At 40.0% G+C, this 19,161-nt stretch overlaps 1 protein-coding gene across 1 annotated transcript in view; it reads right to left on the bottom strand.

The window, feature by feature from the left end:
* LOC146306668 (kinesin-like protein KIF21A) overlaps positions 1-18,331 on the bottom strand; it is a 42,446-nt gene extending 24,115 nt beyond the window's left edge. Inside the window, exons 1-2 of the mRNA XM_084710636.1 lie at positions 18,184-18,331; positions 1,202-1,424 (exon numbers count right to left, since the gene is read on the bottom strand). Of these exons, the coding sequence (XP_084566762.1) occupies positions 1,202-1,424; positions 18,184-18,233 (273 nt within the window). The 5' untranslated portion in view covers positions 18,234-18,331. The remainder of the gene's footprint in view (positions 1-1,201; positions 1,425-18,183) is intronic.
* Between the last annotated feature and the right edge of the window lie 830 nt (positions 18,332-19,161).

Below are 19,161 nucleotides of genomic sequence, written 5' to 3'. Positions count from 1 at the left end.
ATGATTTGACAAATTGGGTCAAAGCATTTAATTTGAATTCTGAGGCAAAATGCTCTATAAAAGCCAAAGCATATTTGTGAAGTTTTTTGATGTTCTGTAGTCGAGAAAATCTGAAGAGTCTTTGTTCACAAAGATGGATGAGTTGCATAAACTACATATTACATGAACTTCTTTTTAAAATACAAAAATGTAAAATGTAGCCATGACAAGCAGGTACTTATCGGTTATTGGCTGGAAAAAAAAACCTGCATGGTGCATCCTTAAAAATACCCCAACAAACAACTATACTGTAATAGATTCACTGCAAAAAGCTGTGCATTTTCCTACAATCATCTGCTATGCATGTGTATTGAAAAAATGTAGAATTGTACATTCATCAAATTCTCTATTAATAGATTATTAAAGAAACTGCTCAATAATTTGGCAAATATGCTTATTTGCCCACTTGCTGAAGATAAATTGATGCCATTCTAATATCTGTCTGTACAATCTGAAGCTGCAGCCAGGAGTTGGCTAGCTTAGCTTAGCATAAAGACTGGAAACAAGGGGAAACAGCTAGGCTAGTTCTGGCCGGTTCTGCACGTCGAAAGCTCACTAATTAACATGTTATATCTTGTTTAATCTGTACAAGAACAAAAGAATAAAAAAGAGCTAATTGGCTGCTAGCTTCATATTTACTGTGCAGATGTAAGAATGGCAATGATAAGAAAATGAAGAAACGTATTATTAACTGTTTCTTTAAACTGCATATCTGTCAGTGGGCAGCTTAGTGTTCCATCTGTTTAATGTCTCTCAATTATGTGTTGACTTTGTAGTTTAGTTCCCTGCTCTGGTATGAGCTGAAGCAATCTGCTGACACTCAGCTCTGACTGGGTAATAAATTCCCTCTCTATCAGTGCCTCTCTGGGCTAATCAGAGCCAATATAAAGCTGTGGTGGTGAGAGCGGGTTGGAACATGTCAGCTGATAGTGAATTAACAGAGCTGGGGCAGCTGGGAGGCCTGTTCACTCCCGTATTACTTCTTGTCTGATGATATAAAATGAAATCAGCTTCATATCACATGCTGCCATAAATCTTGAGATGCTGGAAACAGCTCCATCCCCTAGAGCGATGCAAAATTGAAACGTCAGCGAATGTGAATGTGAGAGTGTGTGTGTACCAGGCTGCTGTGCTAGTGGAAGAGAAAAACATGTCGTCCAACCTGTCCGTATGCAAAGATAGTGGCATTGTAGCCCTCGAAGCAGCCTTCGATGAGTCTCTCTGTGCACTGGGTGTAGATGGTGTCCTGTTGGGTGTCCATGTCAAAGACATGGTCGTAGGTGAAGGCCTTGTCCTTGCCCAGGACCACCTGTGGCTCCCCGGGCATCACAAACGTGCAGATGTGACAGCCCTCGATCTTCTCTTTGGCCAGCTGAGGACGGATCCTAGTGGACAGACAGAGACAAAGACAGAGAGATTTTAACTACCCACTATAAGCCTTCTATAAGATTCCCTTGGGGGAACCTGATCATTTACAGGGTATTACCATGTTATTAACATGATATCAATATTTCATTTTTTTAATATCACGGTCTATTGTGACACCCTGCTCACAATAATGATGCGAACATGCTGGTGTTTAGCAGGTATAATGATTATCTTGGAGAAAAATTAATTGAAACATGAAACATTAATTTTTCATGTTTTCCACATGTGATCACATGTAGGACACGTTACCACAGGTAGCATGTGTCTCACTTGTTTATATACATATTACATCAAGGAAGGTTACAAAGCCACACATTTCCCATGTGCAAAGAACATGTTTAACATGTGAAAAACACGTTCCACATATTTCACATGTGATTTAACACATGAAATGCAGGTGTTTTTTCTGTAAGGCATCTTTACCATTTTATTTTGGTGTGCTAGCAAGCTAACATTTGCTAATTCCTGTGAAACTGACCCTCAGGGATAAACACTTAACACAAAATACAGCAGAGGTTGATGGGAATGTCACTAGTTTTGCAGGTATGTGGTCATAAAAGTGATAATGGTGCTTGGAGAAAGATTAAGGGGTCACCAAAGTGATAATCCTGAGATGAATGCATGTGCAACAATATAATTTCATAGCAATCCACTGATACTGACACTGGCATGTGTCAGTGATATTGACACGGGCATCCCCATAGCAACACTGCAAGCAAGGCTAAAGATCAAACCCTGTGAAGGATGAGTGACTAATTTCAAAAACAGAAAAAAAAAAATTTTAAACTCACAAATAGAGACAAAATGTCACATCATGATTATAGTGACCAAAATAAAAAAAAGATAAGTGAAAAAAAGATCACATCAGTATTATTATGATATTGTTCAAATGTGTTGAAAATATAAATATAAACATATAAATAGACGCTGCTGCTGTGTCTGAGAGACTTTTACTAATTTTGGTTGATGCTGGACAGTATTTGCTATAAGTTTTCCAAAGAGCGGTAATCAAACATGGTTTTAATGAAAATCAAAATCTGAAATAATACTTCATCATCTGGAATTTTGTTGTGGTATTGTGAAACCGATAATCATTTCATCCCTCCTCACAGACTTTTCAGATTTTTGAGGCTCTGGTCTGTGGAAATGTGTTAATGTGTGTGAGAAGGAGGCAGAGCGGAGCTGTCTGTGCATGCATCTAAACCCTGAACAAGAATTTGAAGACGGGTAATATTTTCACCGAGCTGCAAGCAGATGAGTGCTGCTCCTGTGCACCCTGTGTGTGTGTGTGTGTGTGTGTGTGTGTGTGTGTGTGTGTGTGTGTGTGTGTGTGTGTGTGTGTGTGAAGGACCACGCAGTGCCAGCACCCTCTCCAGCAGGCATCATGCACAGCACAGAGCCTTCACTGTTCACCAGAGAGAGCTCTGGGTAAACAGTCCCACCCTGGATTTCATTAAGGAATTGCTCTGTTTGCTTTACTGCAAATAAACACACGCTGTTATTACATCATTTCCTCCCATGATGCACCTCTGCCTCTCATCACTGAACTCACTGTCCACCTGAAGAGGAAGTGGAGGCAGAGCAAGGAAACATTTGGACATATTGGGAGCATTAAAATATCATAAATACTTGCAGCTTCGACGGAAATATATTGAAGATTATATACAGCAAGACACAGTGATAATATTGGACAAAAGATGGAAAGTTTCCCCTGGGATATCTTGCGTAGGTGCTAAATAAAAATTCTCCAAGGCTACAGTCAAAATAAACCCAGGTACATGAGAATAAGGAGAAATAAAACCCAAGACACCTGAGAATCTCACAACAGTATAATTATAAATGGCTGCTATTGTTGCTCTCTGCTGGCAGGCAATACCTCCAAGTGTGTGTGTGTGTGTGTGTGTGTGTGTGAGAGAGAGAGCGTGTGTATGTGTCAGGATGTGTTTGTACTGTAATATTCAGGTGTACGCTTTTTAAGTGTGTGCTTACATGAAGAAAAGACTCACATTCGTCACAGCGAGAGTCTGTAGAGCTTCTGAAAGGTCTGAAAGGACAGTCAGAAATGTGTGTGTGTGTGTGTGTGTGTGTGATGAGAGCCCAGCTATTTAGCAGGCTCTATGTGGGACTACAGCCCTGATGAGAAAAGAGGACAGAGACAGGGAGGGACAAATGGATCAACACCTGCAGTAACTGTACACCTGTAGAGCATCATTACTGTCAGCTTTGTGTTAAAGACAGCAGAGTCACATGATCAATAGAATCAGAACTTTTTAATTCTTTGTCATGCTGTACTACAGTCCATTTAATACATATTGAATAGAAAATCACATACAATCTTCAGGCAGCAGTGTGCGATTTTCGAGGCTCTGTGGTGTAGGTGATTGAATGAATATCTGGTCAACTGAGTCCACTGTGTTTTCGGTCTACCTCAGAGGAACGAGTGAGAGCCACTGCTCAGCAACAGACACAGCACACACCCACTTAACCAAGGAACAAGCGAGAGGAAAAGAGCTCAGAGAGCCTGGATATTTTCACTTCCAACAAGGTTAATTAAGGGTTTATTCCGATCAAGCCAGAGTTCGAGACATCTGAATGGATGAAGAGTGTTTTATGATGAGTTAACAAGGCACTACTGACTTCAGTAAAAGAGAAAAACTTGAATTCAGAAGCTGTATGGCTGTATTTTTATGTTTAATAAGGGTGTATGTAACTTAGAAGGCTTGCCGCTTTCCCAGCTGAAATTCACTTGAAATGGATTATTTCACATCACATGAATGGATTATAATATTATATTACATTTTTCAAAGTCAAGAGAGCAGAATCTGAATCTGGAAAAATTCCATGAGATAAACAGAGGCTTTTTGGAACCTTTTCATCTCTTCAGTGTAAACTTTTGAGTTATTACAATTTTTAGAAAACTGAGACACTATTCACATACCCAGCAGATACAGAGCAACATTAGCAGTAATCTAGAGTCATCATGTTAAGAGTCATCTGCTTTTAGCCTTGTTTTGGTCTCCACCAATTGCTGTAGGAAACATTTGGCTAAATATTAAAAGCAGTTACTGGCAGACACAGATTTAGCATTAGCATTCAGTTAACTGAAGTTTATGGCCACCTGGTACAGTAAGTGTCAGATGATGCTTCTTTTAGCTCTGTTTTGGTCGTCTCCGACTCCTGAAGAAAATATTTGGATCTGTAGCTGCTAAATGTTCACATGCTAGTCATTAACTTTGTTTTCTTTGTAGTTCGGTGCTGGGTAGGTGGTGTTAAGTGGGCTTATTAGAGCTTTAGAGTTTTTATGCTGGCTGCATCTGGAAACAGTGCTTATGACAGCAGTAAGAGTGAGCCAAAACAGTAAAGTCATGAGACGTAAAAAAACGGAAACAACAAGCTATAAGATAACAAAATGCTCTTTTGAGCCGAGGAACACTGGAGAGTCGGATGATAATGCCCTTCTTAAGTTTTGTAACTGCTCATTAAAGCGTACATAATAGATGTTGCTCTGGGTGAAAGTGATGTAACTGTCTCAGTCAGGGTGTGTAGGTCATCTGAGGAGACTGTGATTTGATGGTAGGATGGTTTAGGGTATTACAGGAGTGAATCTGCATTAATCCTCTTGGCCACCTTCCCAAAACTTGACAGAATGCCATTACTGTAATCCCATGTAACAATGGAGGCACTCACTGCTGCTTACAGCACGGGCATGAAGTCACTGGGTTACTGTTCACTTCGGCAACTTCAAAGAAGTGTAACAAAATATGGATGTTAACATGAAATGCCATTTTTAGAAAATGTCAAATTAGTTATTAAGTATAATGAAATAAGTCAACGACAGGAGAAGAAATGAACAAGCCTGAATTACTGTATCCCCATTTAGAAAGAAACACCCAGTTCTGATTGTGTTCATTTCCACAGTGTGATGCAATGTTTGCTTTGTGCCGTCGTACGACATCTCCGGGGTCCTCCACACATGGAGGCCCCTTGGTGAGGGCGGGCGAAAGAGGAAAATGGATGTCTGAGAAAATGTTATTGTGAGATAAAGAGAATGACAGAGGATAAAAAGAAAAAGAGACATAATGGTTACAGCCCAGACAAAACACTGATGACAATCAGCATTTGGAGACTGCAGCCGCCACAGTCCATCCAGTCAAACAGACCTATTATCTGTCTGTGTAATGATGGTCTTTCAAATAACAAGACCATCAGAATGAACCGGTTCAGCCTTTAGAAACTCCTGTTTTTTTCTCACTAATGTCTCGGCTATTCAAGGCGCCGAAAGGGACCAATATCATGGTCGCATGGGGTTTTGAAACTTCTGTAGGCTATTCATAGTGTGATGCACATTGTCCAAATAAGCATTTTTCCCATACACAAGCATTAGAGAAGGAGCAGCTGTAAAATGGTATCCAGTTCTCCTTCATACAGCCATTGTTCACCTTTGGACAGGACCAGGCAAGCAGTTTTTCCCCCAGTTTTCAGTCGTTATGCTGAACATAGCTAACAATGTCTTAAAAATAAACTATATAATCAAATCCAAATTTGTGCAGTTTATTGGCACACTCATTTCAAGAAACTCTTAAAAAAAAACAAAAAACAAACCCTGGCCTCATATAGTTGATTCCATTTTAACACATCAGGCTAAAGAATTATTTTATACACCCGTCTACCTTGTTGCTAAGCCAAAAAACAAGGATGCAAAATGAATTTCAGTGTTTACTATAAAGTCGTATTGTATCGTATCGTATTACATCGTATTGTATCATATCGTATCGCATCGTATCTAGATTAGGTCACAGAAACTTTGAAGTCATGGTCCCAAACTGCTGACATTAATTGTTAATATAAGACAGAACAGTCTGCCGATCTTGCATTGCAGAATTGTACTCGATAGATTTTTGTAGTGCACAAAAATGGCTTCCTTCAAGATAGAAAGTCACTCCAAAAACAAATAAAATGCTTTGTAAATATGCACTTTGCATTGTATTGTATGAAAACTGGCAGAACTACTGCCTCCAGACAGCTGGTTTAATCCATGATGTGCGTCATTAGATTTCTGATGGTGTATAATAGATCTCTAGATAAAGTTCAAGCGTGTGTTGGCCTTACATTAAGTGTTTAAGCACTGTGGCACAATGGTATGTGTTGAGTATATATATGTATACACAACTAATACAAGTTCTGGCATCAGACACCTCAGCTAACTGTAAACAGGTGAGGGATAGGTGAGGTGTGAAGCGCATCCTGCTGGTGTGTTATTAGTGTGACTGACTGTAGCTGTGATTATGATCTGGCAGGCTTCACTCTGTGCTTCAACCCAAAACACTCTTTTCTCCTGGATGAATAAGGGCTGCCCTTCAGCACCGCGCAGACTTACAGCGCTAATCCTCCTTCTAGAGTGACACACAGCGGCTCCTCACAGGCTGCTTCTGCAGGAAATTTAACTCCGCCACTTCCTAAAAGTGCACAATTACGCTCACATAACACGCACATGCACGGAGAGAAGCATGCCTCAACACTTTCAGACGCTTTTACATATAATCTCACAATTCTGGGGAGTTTTTCGTTAAACATAGTTAGCATGGTAGTTATGTGTTGTGCAGCTGCTTGATGATTTGTCAGGTAAATTAAAAACTGAGTCTTGTTTAATATTTTGTATATTACACATCTGTCTTGTATATTGAAGCAAAACATTACTGTATAATAAAATCAAGTTTTAGAGAGTCAAAAAACAACTACTATTATTATAACTGAACCTCAAATGTGAAAACTCCCACTCACAGGTACACACACACACACACACACACACAGATTAGGGCCCCCCGAGGGCAAGTGGAAACCTTTGAGTAATAACTGCTCAACACATTAATCTGCAATGACAGTTTCAGCCAGCTGAAGGGAGTACTGAGAAGGAAAACACTAAGAAGTACCGGAGTGGAGAGGATTAGAAGGACACATTTACGTAGTAACGTTTGGAGTATTTATCACCAGGCACTTTAAATTATAACAAAACCTAAAGATCTGTGTTGTTTTATCACTTCAATAAATAATCCGGGACGTATTTTGATGGGCAGGGTTGTTCCCATTAGTTCAAAACTAACCCAAAAGAGGATAAAAAAGTATAAAAAGAGTATAAAAGACAATAAGAAAGTAGGCTTTCATCTGTTTCTAACTAAACTTTGATAGATTACTTTACTTAAAGGAATATTTCGACATCCTGGAAGATATGTTTTTTTCCCTGTATTGTCAAGAGTTAGATGAAAAAACTGATGCTCTCATAGCTGTCTGTCCAGTATGCATTATGCCTTAATTCCACTGGACATGTCACATCTGCGACGTGGTTTTGATCTGTCCTCCAAAGGGCTTCATGCCCACCAGTACTATTCAGAAGCTGAGCTTTTTGCCCGCCTTATTTTGTTGACTTGCTCAGATTTTGTTGATTTGGCCATTTTCCTTAATTTTTACGCTAACGTTTTGATGTCTGCACATGGTCTTTTATTTTGAAAATTGACAAGATTCTCTATGTTGTTTCTGTATTTGACTTCCTGCCTAGCTTGATCTGCTCTGTGCAGCTTGATGTGGCATCTGTCAAAAAGAGCCAGACCGTGACACAGTCGTGCTCACTGGAATAATGGGGTTATAAGTAAATAAACGTAGGATTTCTCAGTCTGTGTTAGTTAATGCACCAGAAAGATAGCTGATTGTTGAGTCTCATTTCCAGGAGGTTGGTAGTGTTTTTTGGGATAATCCTACATAATTTGTCTCTAAGTTATTATTTTAATGGCTTAGTGCTTTGGTTGACTTTTTTTATCCAAAATGACTGAGCATAAAGGGGTTCAGTGTGCAAAAAGACACTCTAAGAGAACAGGTGCATGAAAACTGTGACATTTATCAGCACTTCAGCATCGAAGAAAATCCAACATGAGAAACTTCTGGCTGCCACTGACTGATGTGAAGAGTTTAGTGATGAGACTGAGTTCACTGAACCCTTCTAAGAGATGAAAGGGACAAACACACATTAAGTATAGTCCATATAAGCCTTTTCAAATACAAACACATGTACACACAGTACAGTAGAGGCAGAGAAACACACAGAGGGGCTTTGTCAGCCTCTCCCCATGTGACAAGTCCTGTTAGACTCCTGCTCTCAGTCTCATTACTGCGATTACAGTGACAGGCTGAGAAGCACTGGGATTCTCATGTACACACACACACACACACACACACACACACACACACACACACACACACACACACTTAACCAGTGACCATCACAGGCCTTCACCTTGATCTTGAAGTTGTCGTTATAATTTGAAAATTAAAAAGAGTCTGTGAAACTTTAGAAGTCAGCTAAACTGATGAAAGTTAAAATCTCATCCAGATTAACAGTTCACTGGTGCTGCTTGCTACATGCACACACTCCAAAACACTGAAACACACAACCATACACACAAAAACATCTTATTAAAGTATTAAGTGGACATGAACTGCAACTTTTTTGCATATTATCATGGCATTTAAATAAAATCCACCTTGGATCTGGCTCCTAGCAACAAGAGCAGATACATGAAATAAAAATAAGTAAAATCATGACTCTGAGAAAGATGAGATGAGAGGAAACAGAAATGGAGACACTGGTAAAAAAAAAAAAGCAGATGAGTCAGTCCATCAGCACCATGCTGCTGCTGCTGATCTCATCCTTCCAATCAAATCACACGCTGACATCACCACTCCTGACAACCAGCCAATCAAGTCACTCCCTAGAGATGCAGCCAATGACTCTGCATCATCATTTACAACAACAAGAGGAACAAAGCCTGATGTTTCATTCCTGTCTATCTAATGTAATTTTTGGTCTGTGTTCACTTCAGACAGCAGGCACAGGCAGCCCCGAGTGATTCAGCAGAAACAGAAAGGAACATCTGAGCCCACAAGGCAGGAGACAACAAGACGCTTTTCTCCACATCTCACACAGCTACCAGCACACTGACTCATCACCTGACCTCAACATCCACGGTCACAGATTTTAGGATCTTGCAATACTTTTATTAATACTTTCACTCTGTATGTTGCAGTAAGTTACCATAATACTGTGCATATGTTTGCCAGAATTATAGAGCAATAGTTTATTTAAGGTTGAGATTTTTTAAAACTATTAGGTAATAACTATTAGGTAGTTTGTTTTGACCATAGGAATATGACATAATTGTCTGTCAGCTACAGGCACCTGAAATTAAACAGACACAGACATTTTTAATATGAGTACAATGTTGTTCTACGCATGAACAAAATAACAAAGTACTGACATTGAACTAAGGAGTGCTTTTTCAAATCCAAACTTGTTCAAAACTAATGTGAAATAATTGATTAGCCGATAATTTGTTGCAGCTCTATGTCAATAAGGGGCTCATTTCACTATAGTTGAGCAAGACCGATAACCAGTTGTGATTTTTTTATATGAAACATTCATTTTCAAAATAAAACTTTAAGTCAACTCTTCCATACACATTTTATTTTATAAATAACAGAGGCAAGAATCTGCTTCACTTCCTGTCTGAACACACCTTGACACAATCCATGTTTGTCATAAAAACTGCTTAATCCATGTCCAACACATTTATCTATACCTTCTTTGCTAGATACCTTCTTTTCTTTTCATTTATGTGGCAGATTAACCAGAGGAATTGAAAGTGCGAGTACAACAAGCAGCGTGCTCTGTTTTGATATTCATAATGCAGAGTGGAAACAACTGAGGCTCAGCAGATGAAGAACGTCTGCGAGTGTTTTGATGGAGATATGAGTGGACTGTAGTCCTCTGAGGTGGACTGATGACACTGATGTTGTCCAACAGAGGTTAACGAGGGACAACACTGCTTCATACACACGCATTGTTGTTATGGGGTCCATCATTTTTTTTGGTCACTTGTGAGGACCCACAAACTACTACTGGTTCTACTGAGCCTGTACTACTCATGTTACTGAGACAAGAGAACTGCAAACACTCGGATTTCAGACACACACACACACACACACACACACACACACACACACACACACACACACACACACACACACACAGATAGCTATTACAGCCCCAATCCTTCTTCTAGTCAAAGGCCTCTGTTGAAGTGTAAACACTGAAAAGCTTCACTCTATTCTTCAGGACTCTGACTGGAGGAAACATGATCGTCCCGCTGCATTCATTCACGTCCTTTTAAGAGTGAATGTGTGCTTCAAGAACACCCTAATGTGCACCACCGTGACTCATGATATACATAATATGCTCAAACAAACAGACATAAACAGAAGTGTCTTTTATAATACATAAAAGAGATGCAGCAGGTGCACATGTCTCTGTATTTGTGTGTGTGTGTGTGTACCAGCTTATGACCACAGTCTAATGGCCGCCCAGAGCAAGAGGACAAACAAGACAAGACAGAAAAATATAAAAGAGAGAAAGTAGACCTAACAGACAGTGAAAAATAGCCCCATCACAATGAGCAGCTACTGTTTTCAGTAACAGCCTCTCTATTGTCTGATAGCTGTTCTCAACATCAAGAGGCAATTCACTGTATCACTCTCTTCAGTGTACTCAATGTGCAGGATTTAAGAATCAGAATCAGAAATATTTAATGGGGGAAACTGGGTAATGAAGACTGTATCCTGTCTGCAGGGATGAGAGGTTGCGTCCAAGATGTAATTCTGTAAAGAAATTAAAAATTAATATGCAACATTATCTACAGGAGCACTTAAAATGACAACTGTCAGACTAATCTGATCCACTGAACACCAACAATAATTCATGGTCTACGTCTGAAATCATTTTAGCATAATCATAAAGCACCATGAGTCAAGAACAGGATGATCTAATAATTAATGATTCATCAACATTATTGATCCTAACCCAAGCAGTGGGAGAAAAACTTGTTGCTAAAACATATGCGACTTCTGTTGTGTGAATATGCTTATTTGTATGTAAGTTTCAAAAGGAAGTAGAAAATAATCAAATGTGATGAAGTACAGTACCATTTCTTACTTGAATTTATGGTACAATTACCAACTGTATCATGATATATGCCATTACTGTGATATAAAATTACATATACCATGGCTCACCCACCCCTAATTATTGATATACTGTAAATGTGTTGTTCTGCAGTCAAAAAGGAAAGGTAAAAAACTCTATTTTCATCTCATCTTGTGAATTTGGTGTAACCGCCTCAGCTCAAAAACTACTAAGAGCCATGTATGGATGTAGGGTTACTTTGCTTCTGAGGTGGATCATCAGGGATTAATAATAAATTTGCAAAAACCAGCATGCAAACGGTGCCATCAAACTTTTCAGACTAAAGACATTACCAACTTAGCGAAGCACCTGAAAGACAGACTTCCAGATGGTTTTGATTCTTTACACCATGGTATCGAATTGGTTATGGAGAATCACAAAACTTCACTATTGGTATCGACTTAAATTTCTGGTATTGTGACATACGTTCATGTAAGGATTGTCTTGCTTTTCTCTGTTTAATGTCATCTGATGTTACAAAATCAACTCATCCTATCCAGAATCAACCTGTTTAAAATTAATTGCTCTTACACTGGATTTCTTTTCATTTTCTAACAAGGATGCACCATTTCTCCTAAGTGAAAAAGACATACGACAACACTTCAAATCTGTCTTTTCATTGTGAAAACATCAGCGCACTGATGTCACGGAGGGCATCTGCGAATGTTGCCAGAAAAAAACATGGAGAAAGGTCAAGAACAGAGGAAAAAGACAGAGAGAGTGCACTGCTCACTCAGCGTTTTAGTTTCCCCCTCCTCTCTTTCTCTCCGTCGTTGTTTAGTTGGCCGACTGACCCATGTCCATTCACAGGGCCGCGCCTGCACACCCCACGAGCCTTGAAAGGGACCCACGGTCACCATGGCGACAGCTAAAACAAGCTGCCACGGGGAAATTCTGACTGGGTCACTGATCACAGCTCTGACTGCTTCCTGGGTCAAAGGTGGCGAACGGTGGCGGAGGATGCTGGCTGTCACCCTGACTGGCAGGATCCAGGACGGATAAGGACACACACACACAGCACTGGCCTCTAGCACTGACACCAGCGTAATGGAAATATTCCTTTTTGACAAGGACAGTTGGTCCAATCACAGCACATATGGAATATTAGATAAAGTACCTGGTGAAAGCTGGCGAAAAATAAGCATTCTTAGCATAAATTACGGAAGGAAGTGGGAAAAGTGTGTTTTTAAAATACAGCCACACTAATTACAAGTCTAACCTTTAATTAATTTTTAAAAAATCCATATTGAATTAAGCTCTGCCTGTGCTAGTTAGACAGAAGTTATTGAATACCTCAGTAACTACAATATCACATGACAGCAGCTGGCAGATGGCTTGCAGCATGTTTTGCTTTGTGTCTCAGTTCACTTGAGTTGCTTCATGAATATTTATCACGAATATGCCTGGACGGACACGGCTTTACGCATGCACACACACACACACACACACACACACACACACACACACACACACACACACACACACACATATATGAGCTCACACAATGCTTTTGTAGCATTTGGCAGCAGGCGAACAGCCTTTGCCCTCACACATAATCCACAGAGGTCAAGAGGGCGGGACATGAGTCTGACAGACATCTGAGAGGAGCCAATAGGAGCTGGACAATCTGGAGCGAAGTTGGTGGGGGTCTGCCTAGGCCCAGCATGCATTTCCCAATTCATTTGGCATTGGATTTTGATGTTAATAACATTTAAAAAAATATATTATTGTATGTCAGATAAGAGTTTAAATAATTCAGTTACAGCTTATTCCACCAAGGGTTGGGGGATATGTAGGGATTTTTGCAATTATGACCTGAACACTGTACATTATCCCACTTATTACATGGTTACTTCCAAAATTATAACTATATAAACTATAAAAAATCATCTACATGCTCATTCAAGACCTCAGTTCAGTTCAGTCTTTATTGTCCTGATTGAAATTTGGATTGCAGCAAAACTTGGCAGTGTTCAGTGATTTTTCTGTACCAGCACTGTGTGTAGTTTCTTTCTCTTTTAAGGCAACATTTCAACCTTTAAAATGTTCCTCGGGCAATATGTTTTTGTTCTGCATCTGAACATTTTTGCCTGATTTGCCCCCCAAAATGTCATATTACAATATTTATATGAACCTGATGACAGATTCATGAATGCGCTGCGTGCTTTATATCATATGGAAGTGGAAGCAACCGGTTTCAGCATTTGATTGAGGATTGAAAATGACCTTCAAGCTTTCCATTTTCAAAAACACTCACTCATCTGAAACTCATCTAATTAAGGAGGAAGTATTCAACAGTAGGAAACCTGATTCCTCACTGCTGGCTAATTTTGTCTGGTTGCTTTGAATTATTAAAGCTGCACTTCAAGGATATTGACACACTAATATTTCACTTGACTGGCTCCTTCAGGCAAAGTTTGTACCACGACTTACTTAATGGATAAATCGTTAACTTCTTATATTGTTTTTTCGTGGAATATGGGATGAGATAAACATATGGACACACATAGACACACACAGACGGGATGTTACATAAGGAAAGAGATCTGGAACACAGGATTTGAAGCACACAAACACACTCACACAGGGGATAACCCAGCAAACACTAAGCGTGTGCGTGTTTGCTGAATCATCCAACAATGTGCTACTGAAGTGACCCATCTGTATGCTGTCAGGCATGAAACATAAGCTTCAAAACCAGAGGTGGCAGCACAGTCAACACATCAAATGTTGACTGACTCTTACTGAGGATCCATCAAGAGGTAAGTACACTTCTGGAGAGCAAATAGACTTTAAAGTTACATCATCTTTCCAATGATAAATCAAAATGACAAAAAAAAAACTTCCCTCTGTTCAGGCTCCAGACCTCTTTCTTTCTTGTTCTGCCCCAAACCTCAAAAAGACAAGATAAAGGGGCATTTCATCACTGTGGGGCTGTTGGGATGGGGGATTATGAGCTTGCTAACAGACAGCATTAGGCTCACAGGCTGAGGCAGGCACTGGTTGGCAACCTGCTAGCTGATTACTGCAAACACACACACACGCAGTTACCTAAACTATTACAGAGTGGGGAGAGGCTGACTGTCAAAGCCTTTCAGGTGTTGTAAAGTTCAGCTTCACCACCACTTTAAAGCTGAAAAGTAATGAGAATGTTGCCACGGCGATTAATGGGGCTGAAAACACCAACAAGAAGCTGTGGTTTGACGTTCAGAGGGGTGAAGTCAGTGATGAAAAAATGCGACTTCCAAGTGAAAATCAATTACTTTCTTTCATCATCTTGATACAATTTGCTGCGATCTATTTTATAAAATCAACAAAAAAAAGATCACATTAGCTAGTGAGGAAGGGTGTGTCCACTGCCATATTCAGCCGATCACTGTGACAACTTAATAATTACTTTGTACAGTTTGTATTTCTTTTAACTTGATCATTACAGTAAATTCAAAGGTGGTTTAATGTGTTCCAACAGTTTTTCAAGCCCATCTTCATGTTATTTTTACTGTAAATACAAGATGAAAGAGTCCTTGACAGACAAATGAGAATTAAAAAAATCATTCATCATTCAATCATTATCAATCTGTTTAAATATATATCATCAGCTGTTTTTTTTTCATTGCAGATACACAGCAGATATTCTGTCAGTTTTGCCAGATCCAGGGTTGTGGTACCGTACATGCTGCTGGCTTACTGATGTGGTCTCGTAGGACGTCTAAATGTAAATGAGTCATTGTTAATGTTCCTAGCTCCACCTGTGCTTTTTCCGTCCAGATGTCTCCTGTGAAAAGGTCTTGACTCATTCATGCAAATAAAGCACAAATGGATTTGAATATTTGAGCCAAAGATGGGGCCCGATGTGTGAAACAGGAAGATCATGGAGCTCCTGAGCTCGCAGGTGAGGTCAAGATCGTTTCAGTGACTGCAAGTAGATCTGCCAACCTTGTGTGCGTGTGTTCTTGTAAAAGAAACAGAGATTAGTGACAAAGCATTTTTCGAGTACCACGGTGCAGCTGACCTCACAGGAGGCTCTGAACTGCTGACCCTTCTACGATCAGACGATTCACGATTTAAGATCTATACTAGTTTTGTAGCATCACATTAACCAGATCCTCGTCTCTGTCCTCATTTTACCTGCCTAATTTGAATTATTAGTTTAAAAGCATACCATCCATCCATGTATGTAACTCTCACACAGTCCTTTCATGATGGAGGAACACAATCTTTCCATAACAATTACTGATAAATTCAAAAGCTCCTATTGCATGAATGAGTGGATAGAATAATAGAAAGAAAAAAGAAGGAGAGAAAGAATAGACCAATGAATAGTCGACTGACAATCAATAGGACTAAAGGTAAACTAGCAAACAAGAGGACAGAGCTCTCCAAATAATTAATGAAGCCTGAGCTTTCTAAGAAGATACAATAGCAGGTAGTTTCCACTCAAAGAGACAAACACACACACCTTTCTGTAGGCTTGCAGCTTGCATGTATGTTGTTATGTGTTACTTTTTGTGCTGCAAACCTTAAAACTCCTTCAAAACTTCAACAGTGAACTAACTGAGACAGCAACTGCACATATTGCATTATTAAGGAAGCCAGACAGATATAATGTAATGGCATGTATTAATAAGACTGTACAGCGCTAGAAAACGAAGGTGCATGATGGGATATGCTGAAACAGATTATTTATTGTCTATAAAGAAGGAGTGAGGCAGGATAGTAAAGTGAGTTGACTCAGTAAACAGAGTTCTGGGTCAAAGTCTGAATGCGAAATAACAAGCGAGGCAGAGAGAGAGAGGAGAAACATGAGAGGAACTGGCTTTTGTCCTCCGTCTTCCACTGATCCAGTTCACATGACGTTTCAGGTTGTCTTTCCAGCACACACACACACACACACACACACACACACACACACACACACACACACACACACACACACACATACAGAGAAAAGCACCTTCCACTGACTTCAGCTGTTGCCCTATCATGTCACTCTATTGATATCTGTATTGATTTGCTGTGTATCTTATTGTCTGGGCATCTGTATGTGTTCTGCTCACATGTACACACACACACACACACACACACACACACACACACACACACTTCTGAGAAGCACTGATGTAACCGGTGATCAGACAGTGACTATCTCGGCCTGTCTGCTGTCCTGTAAGTGACGGCATGGATTGGCTCAGGGGACAAGGGTCACGTCAGTGTGAGACAGCAAAAGCAAACTGCCTAAAACTCAACGCACGATACGGAAACGGAACAAAAGCACAATACCTGAGAACAAACGGATCAAATGCAGTCAAGCAAAACTGCTTCTCAGTTAAGGCACCTGGGATGTGGAGTTCTTTACCACTGAGTATCAAAGAGTACAGCACTTTAAACATATTCATGTTAGTTTGATAATGTGGTTGAAGGACAGTCAGGTCTGTAAACACTGAGCTTAAAGACACTGAACATAGTACTCTGGTACTAACTGAGTGTTTTAGTTTGTTAGATTTCCATATGGTGGTTTTTGGTCTGTTGTTTTACAAAGTGTAAAGTATTGATTAGAGTCTGACAGATATTGGTTGGCAGATATTAACAGCTGATATGGCCCTGATATAGAACTATTACAGATATATCTGTATCAGCGTCTATGTTTTACAATATGCACCAAAATTAAAACTTTTTTACAGAACATATAATGCAGAAAATGATGTTGCCTAACTGTTACTGGAGCACAGAGCAAGAAGGGGCGGGACTTAGGCAGGGACAGTTGCCTGATACTTAGCCGCACTGATACAAATTTAGCTACTTTTCTCAATTTTCCCAGAGCTCATTTCTAGAATTGGTTGACATGTATATGTTGAATTATTTATCATGTTCAAGAATATTTCACTTAAATATCATTTAATTGTTTAAGTTTAAGTTTTTTGTTTAATAAAGAGTGTTTTTGCATAGTCATGGTGCAAAATTCAAAGAAGAAAAAGTCTATTTTCATTCCAGCTCAAAAATCCATTATATTGGCCATCATATCAGTATTCTGTGAATTTTATCCCTCTAAAAGTGGTATGGGTCTCAAAGTCCCACATTGGTTGGGCTACTACAACTGATCTCTGGAACCTGCCCATCAGTGGTGGCCTCCGCCCAGGGACTACAGATGAAAATGAGCTCTTAGTTATATCTGGTACAATACATATATAGTCCCTGCAAAACAAACTAGGAAGTAAACACTGTGCACTGTGTGCTGTTCCATCTATAGGAGACACACACTGTCAGGTGAGAGTTACAGGCTTGACATCGGCCTAATCCCTCAGCACTGAGCCCTCCATTCATAAATCCACCACACACAGCATGTACAGTACATGCAATGCAGGTATTAACAAAAGAAGCTCATGCAATTATGAGCTGCTGGTCAATATTTACAGTAGTATGGAGAGGAGAGCATGCATGGTGCAAAAAAAAAAAAAAGAAGCTTCAGAATAAAGGCATTTAGAAAGGGAGGGGTATTGTTTTGAAGGGATGTGGAGACAAAAAACAGAAAGGGTGGGTTCAGTGGTGGATGATGAAGCGAGAATAAAAGCAGGATAACGTGGATGGTGGTAGCAGGTGTGACACAGAGCATCTTTGGAGAGATGAGAGAGGAGGGTCTGCATCCTTCTTACCTCAGGGCGACCCGCACCGAGCTCTCATCCGGCCCGCCGCTGCTGCCCATGGTGTCACCGGAGGATAGTCCAAACAGTCCGCTTAAAAATAGCTCGATTTCCCTTTTTCTTGATCCTCTTAGAAGACAAGACAGCGCCGCCTGTCTCGGCCCCCCTCCCAGCAAAGAGCTTCTATCTTGAGCTCTCACCTCCTCCTCCTCCTCCTCCTCCTCACCGGAGCCATGTTTCACTCATGCTCACACTCATTTGTTTTCCATTGTCGGGGGGGGAAATGCGCGTCTGGATCCGCCGGTGGTCACCTCTGCACAGGCATCGTCTCAGCCTCCTTCCCCGGTGGAGCGCGGTGTGTGTGTGTGTGTGAGACAGAGAGAGAGAGTGTGTGTGTGTGGACGAGCAATGATCCACTATGCAGCGTGTGAACCTCAAGACACAGGACGTAACCAAACTCCTCCTCCTGAGCTGGACCAATCCACACAGAGGGGACAAGCAGACACAACACAGCACAATGCATGCAGGGAAAATGATTTGATAAGAGTGATAATAATAATAATAGGCTAATAATAGTCGGTAAAAAAAAAAAATCCTGACTAATCCAACGGACCTTTTTCACGACAGCCATCTTGATAAGAAGTAGGAGGGTAAACACAGGTGTTATCAATGATACTAATTAAGGTCCTGTTCCATTTAGTGTAGCGGAGCCTCTCCAGTGAGCCAGCATGCAGAACAGCTAACTTTATCTGACCTGAATGGAAGAGAACCTTAATCAGTGTCAGTGTAATATAAATGGCTCTGCTAATTTATGTTTCTAAAATCATTATTACTCTTTTTGTTTTTAAATCATTTTAACAACAAAACTTTTGATGGTTGTATAAAACTCCTCTGTTAGAAAAATATAAATATTTATAAATGAAAATGTTGCCGACTTCAGAAATTCCATTTGTTATTTATTTGTTTCTAAGTATGTCTATATTGATTGGT

Source organism: Lutjanus erythropterus, chromosome 22 (genome assembly GCF_056507025.1).
Source record: "Lutjanus erythropterus isolate fLutEry1 chromosome 22, fLutEry1.hap2, whole genome shotgun sequence".
NCBI lineage: Eukaryota > Metazoa > Chordata > Actinopteri > Lutjaniformes > Lutjanidae > Lutjanus > Lutjanus erythropterus.
This window is presented reverse-complemented; position numbering and strand designations above follow the sequence as displayed.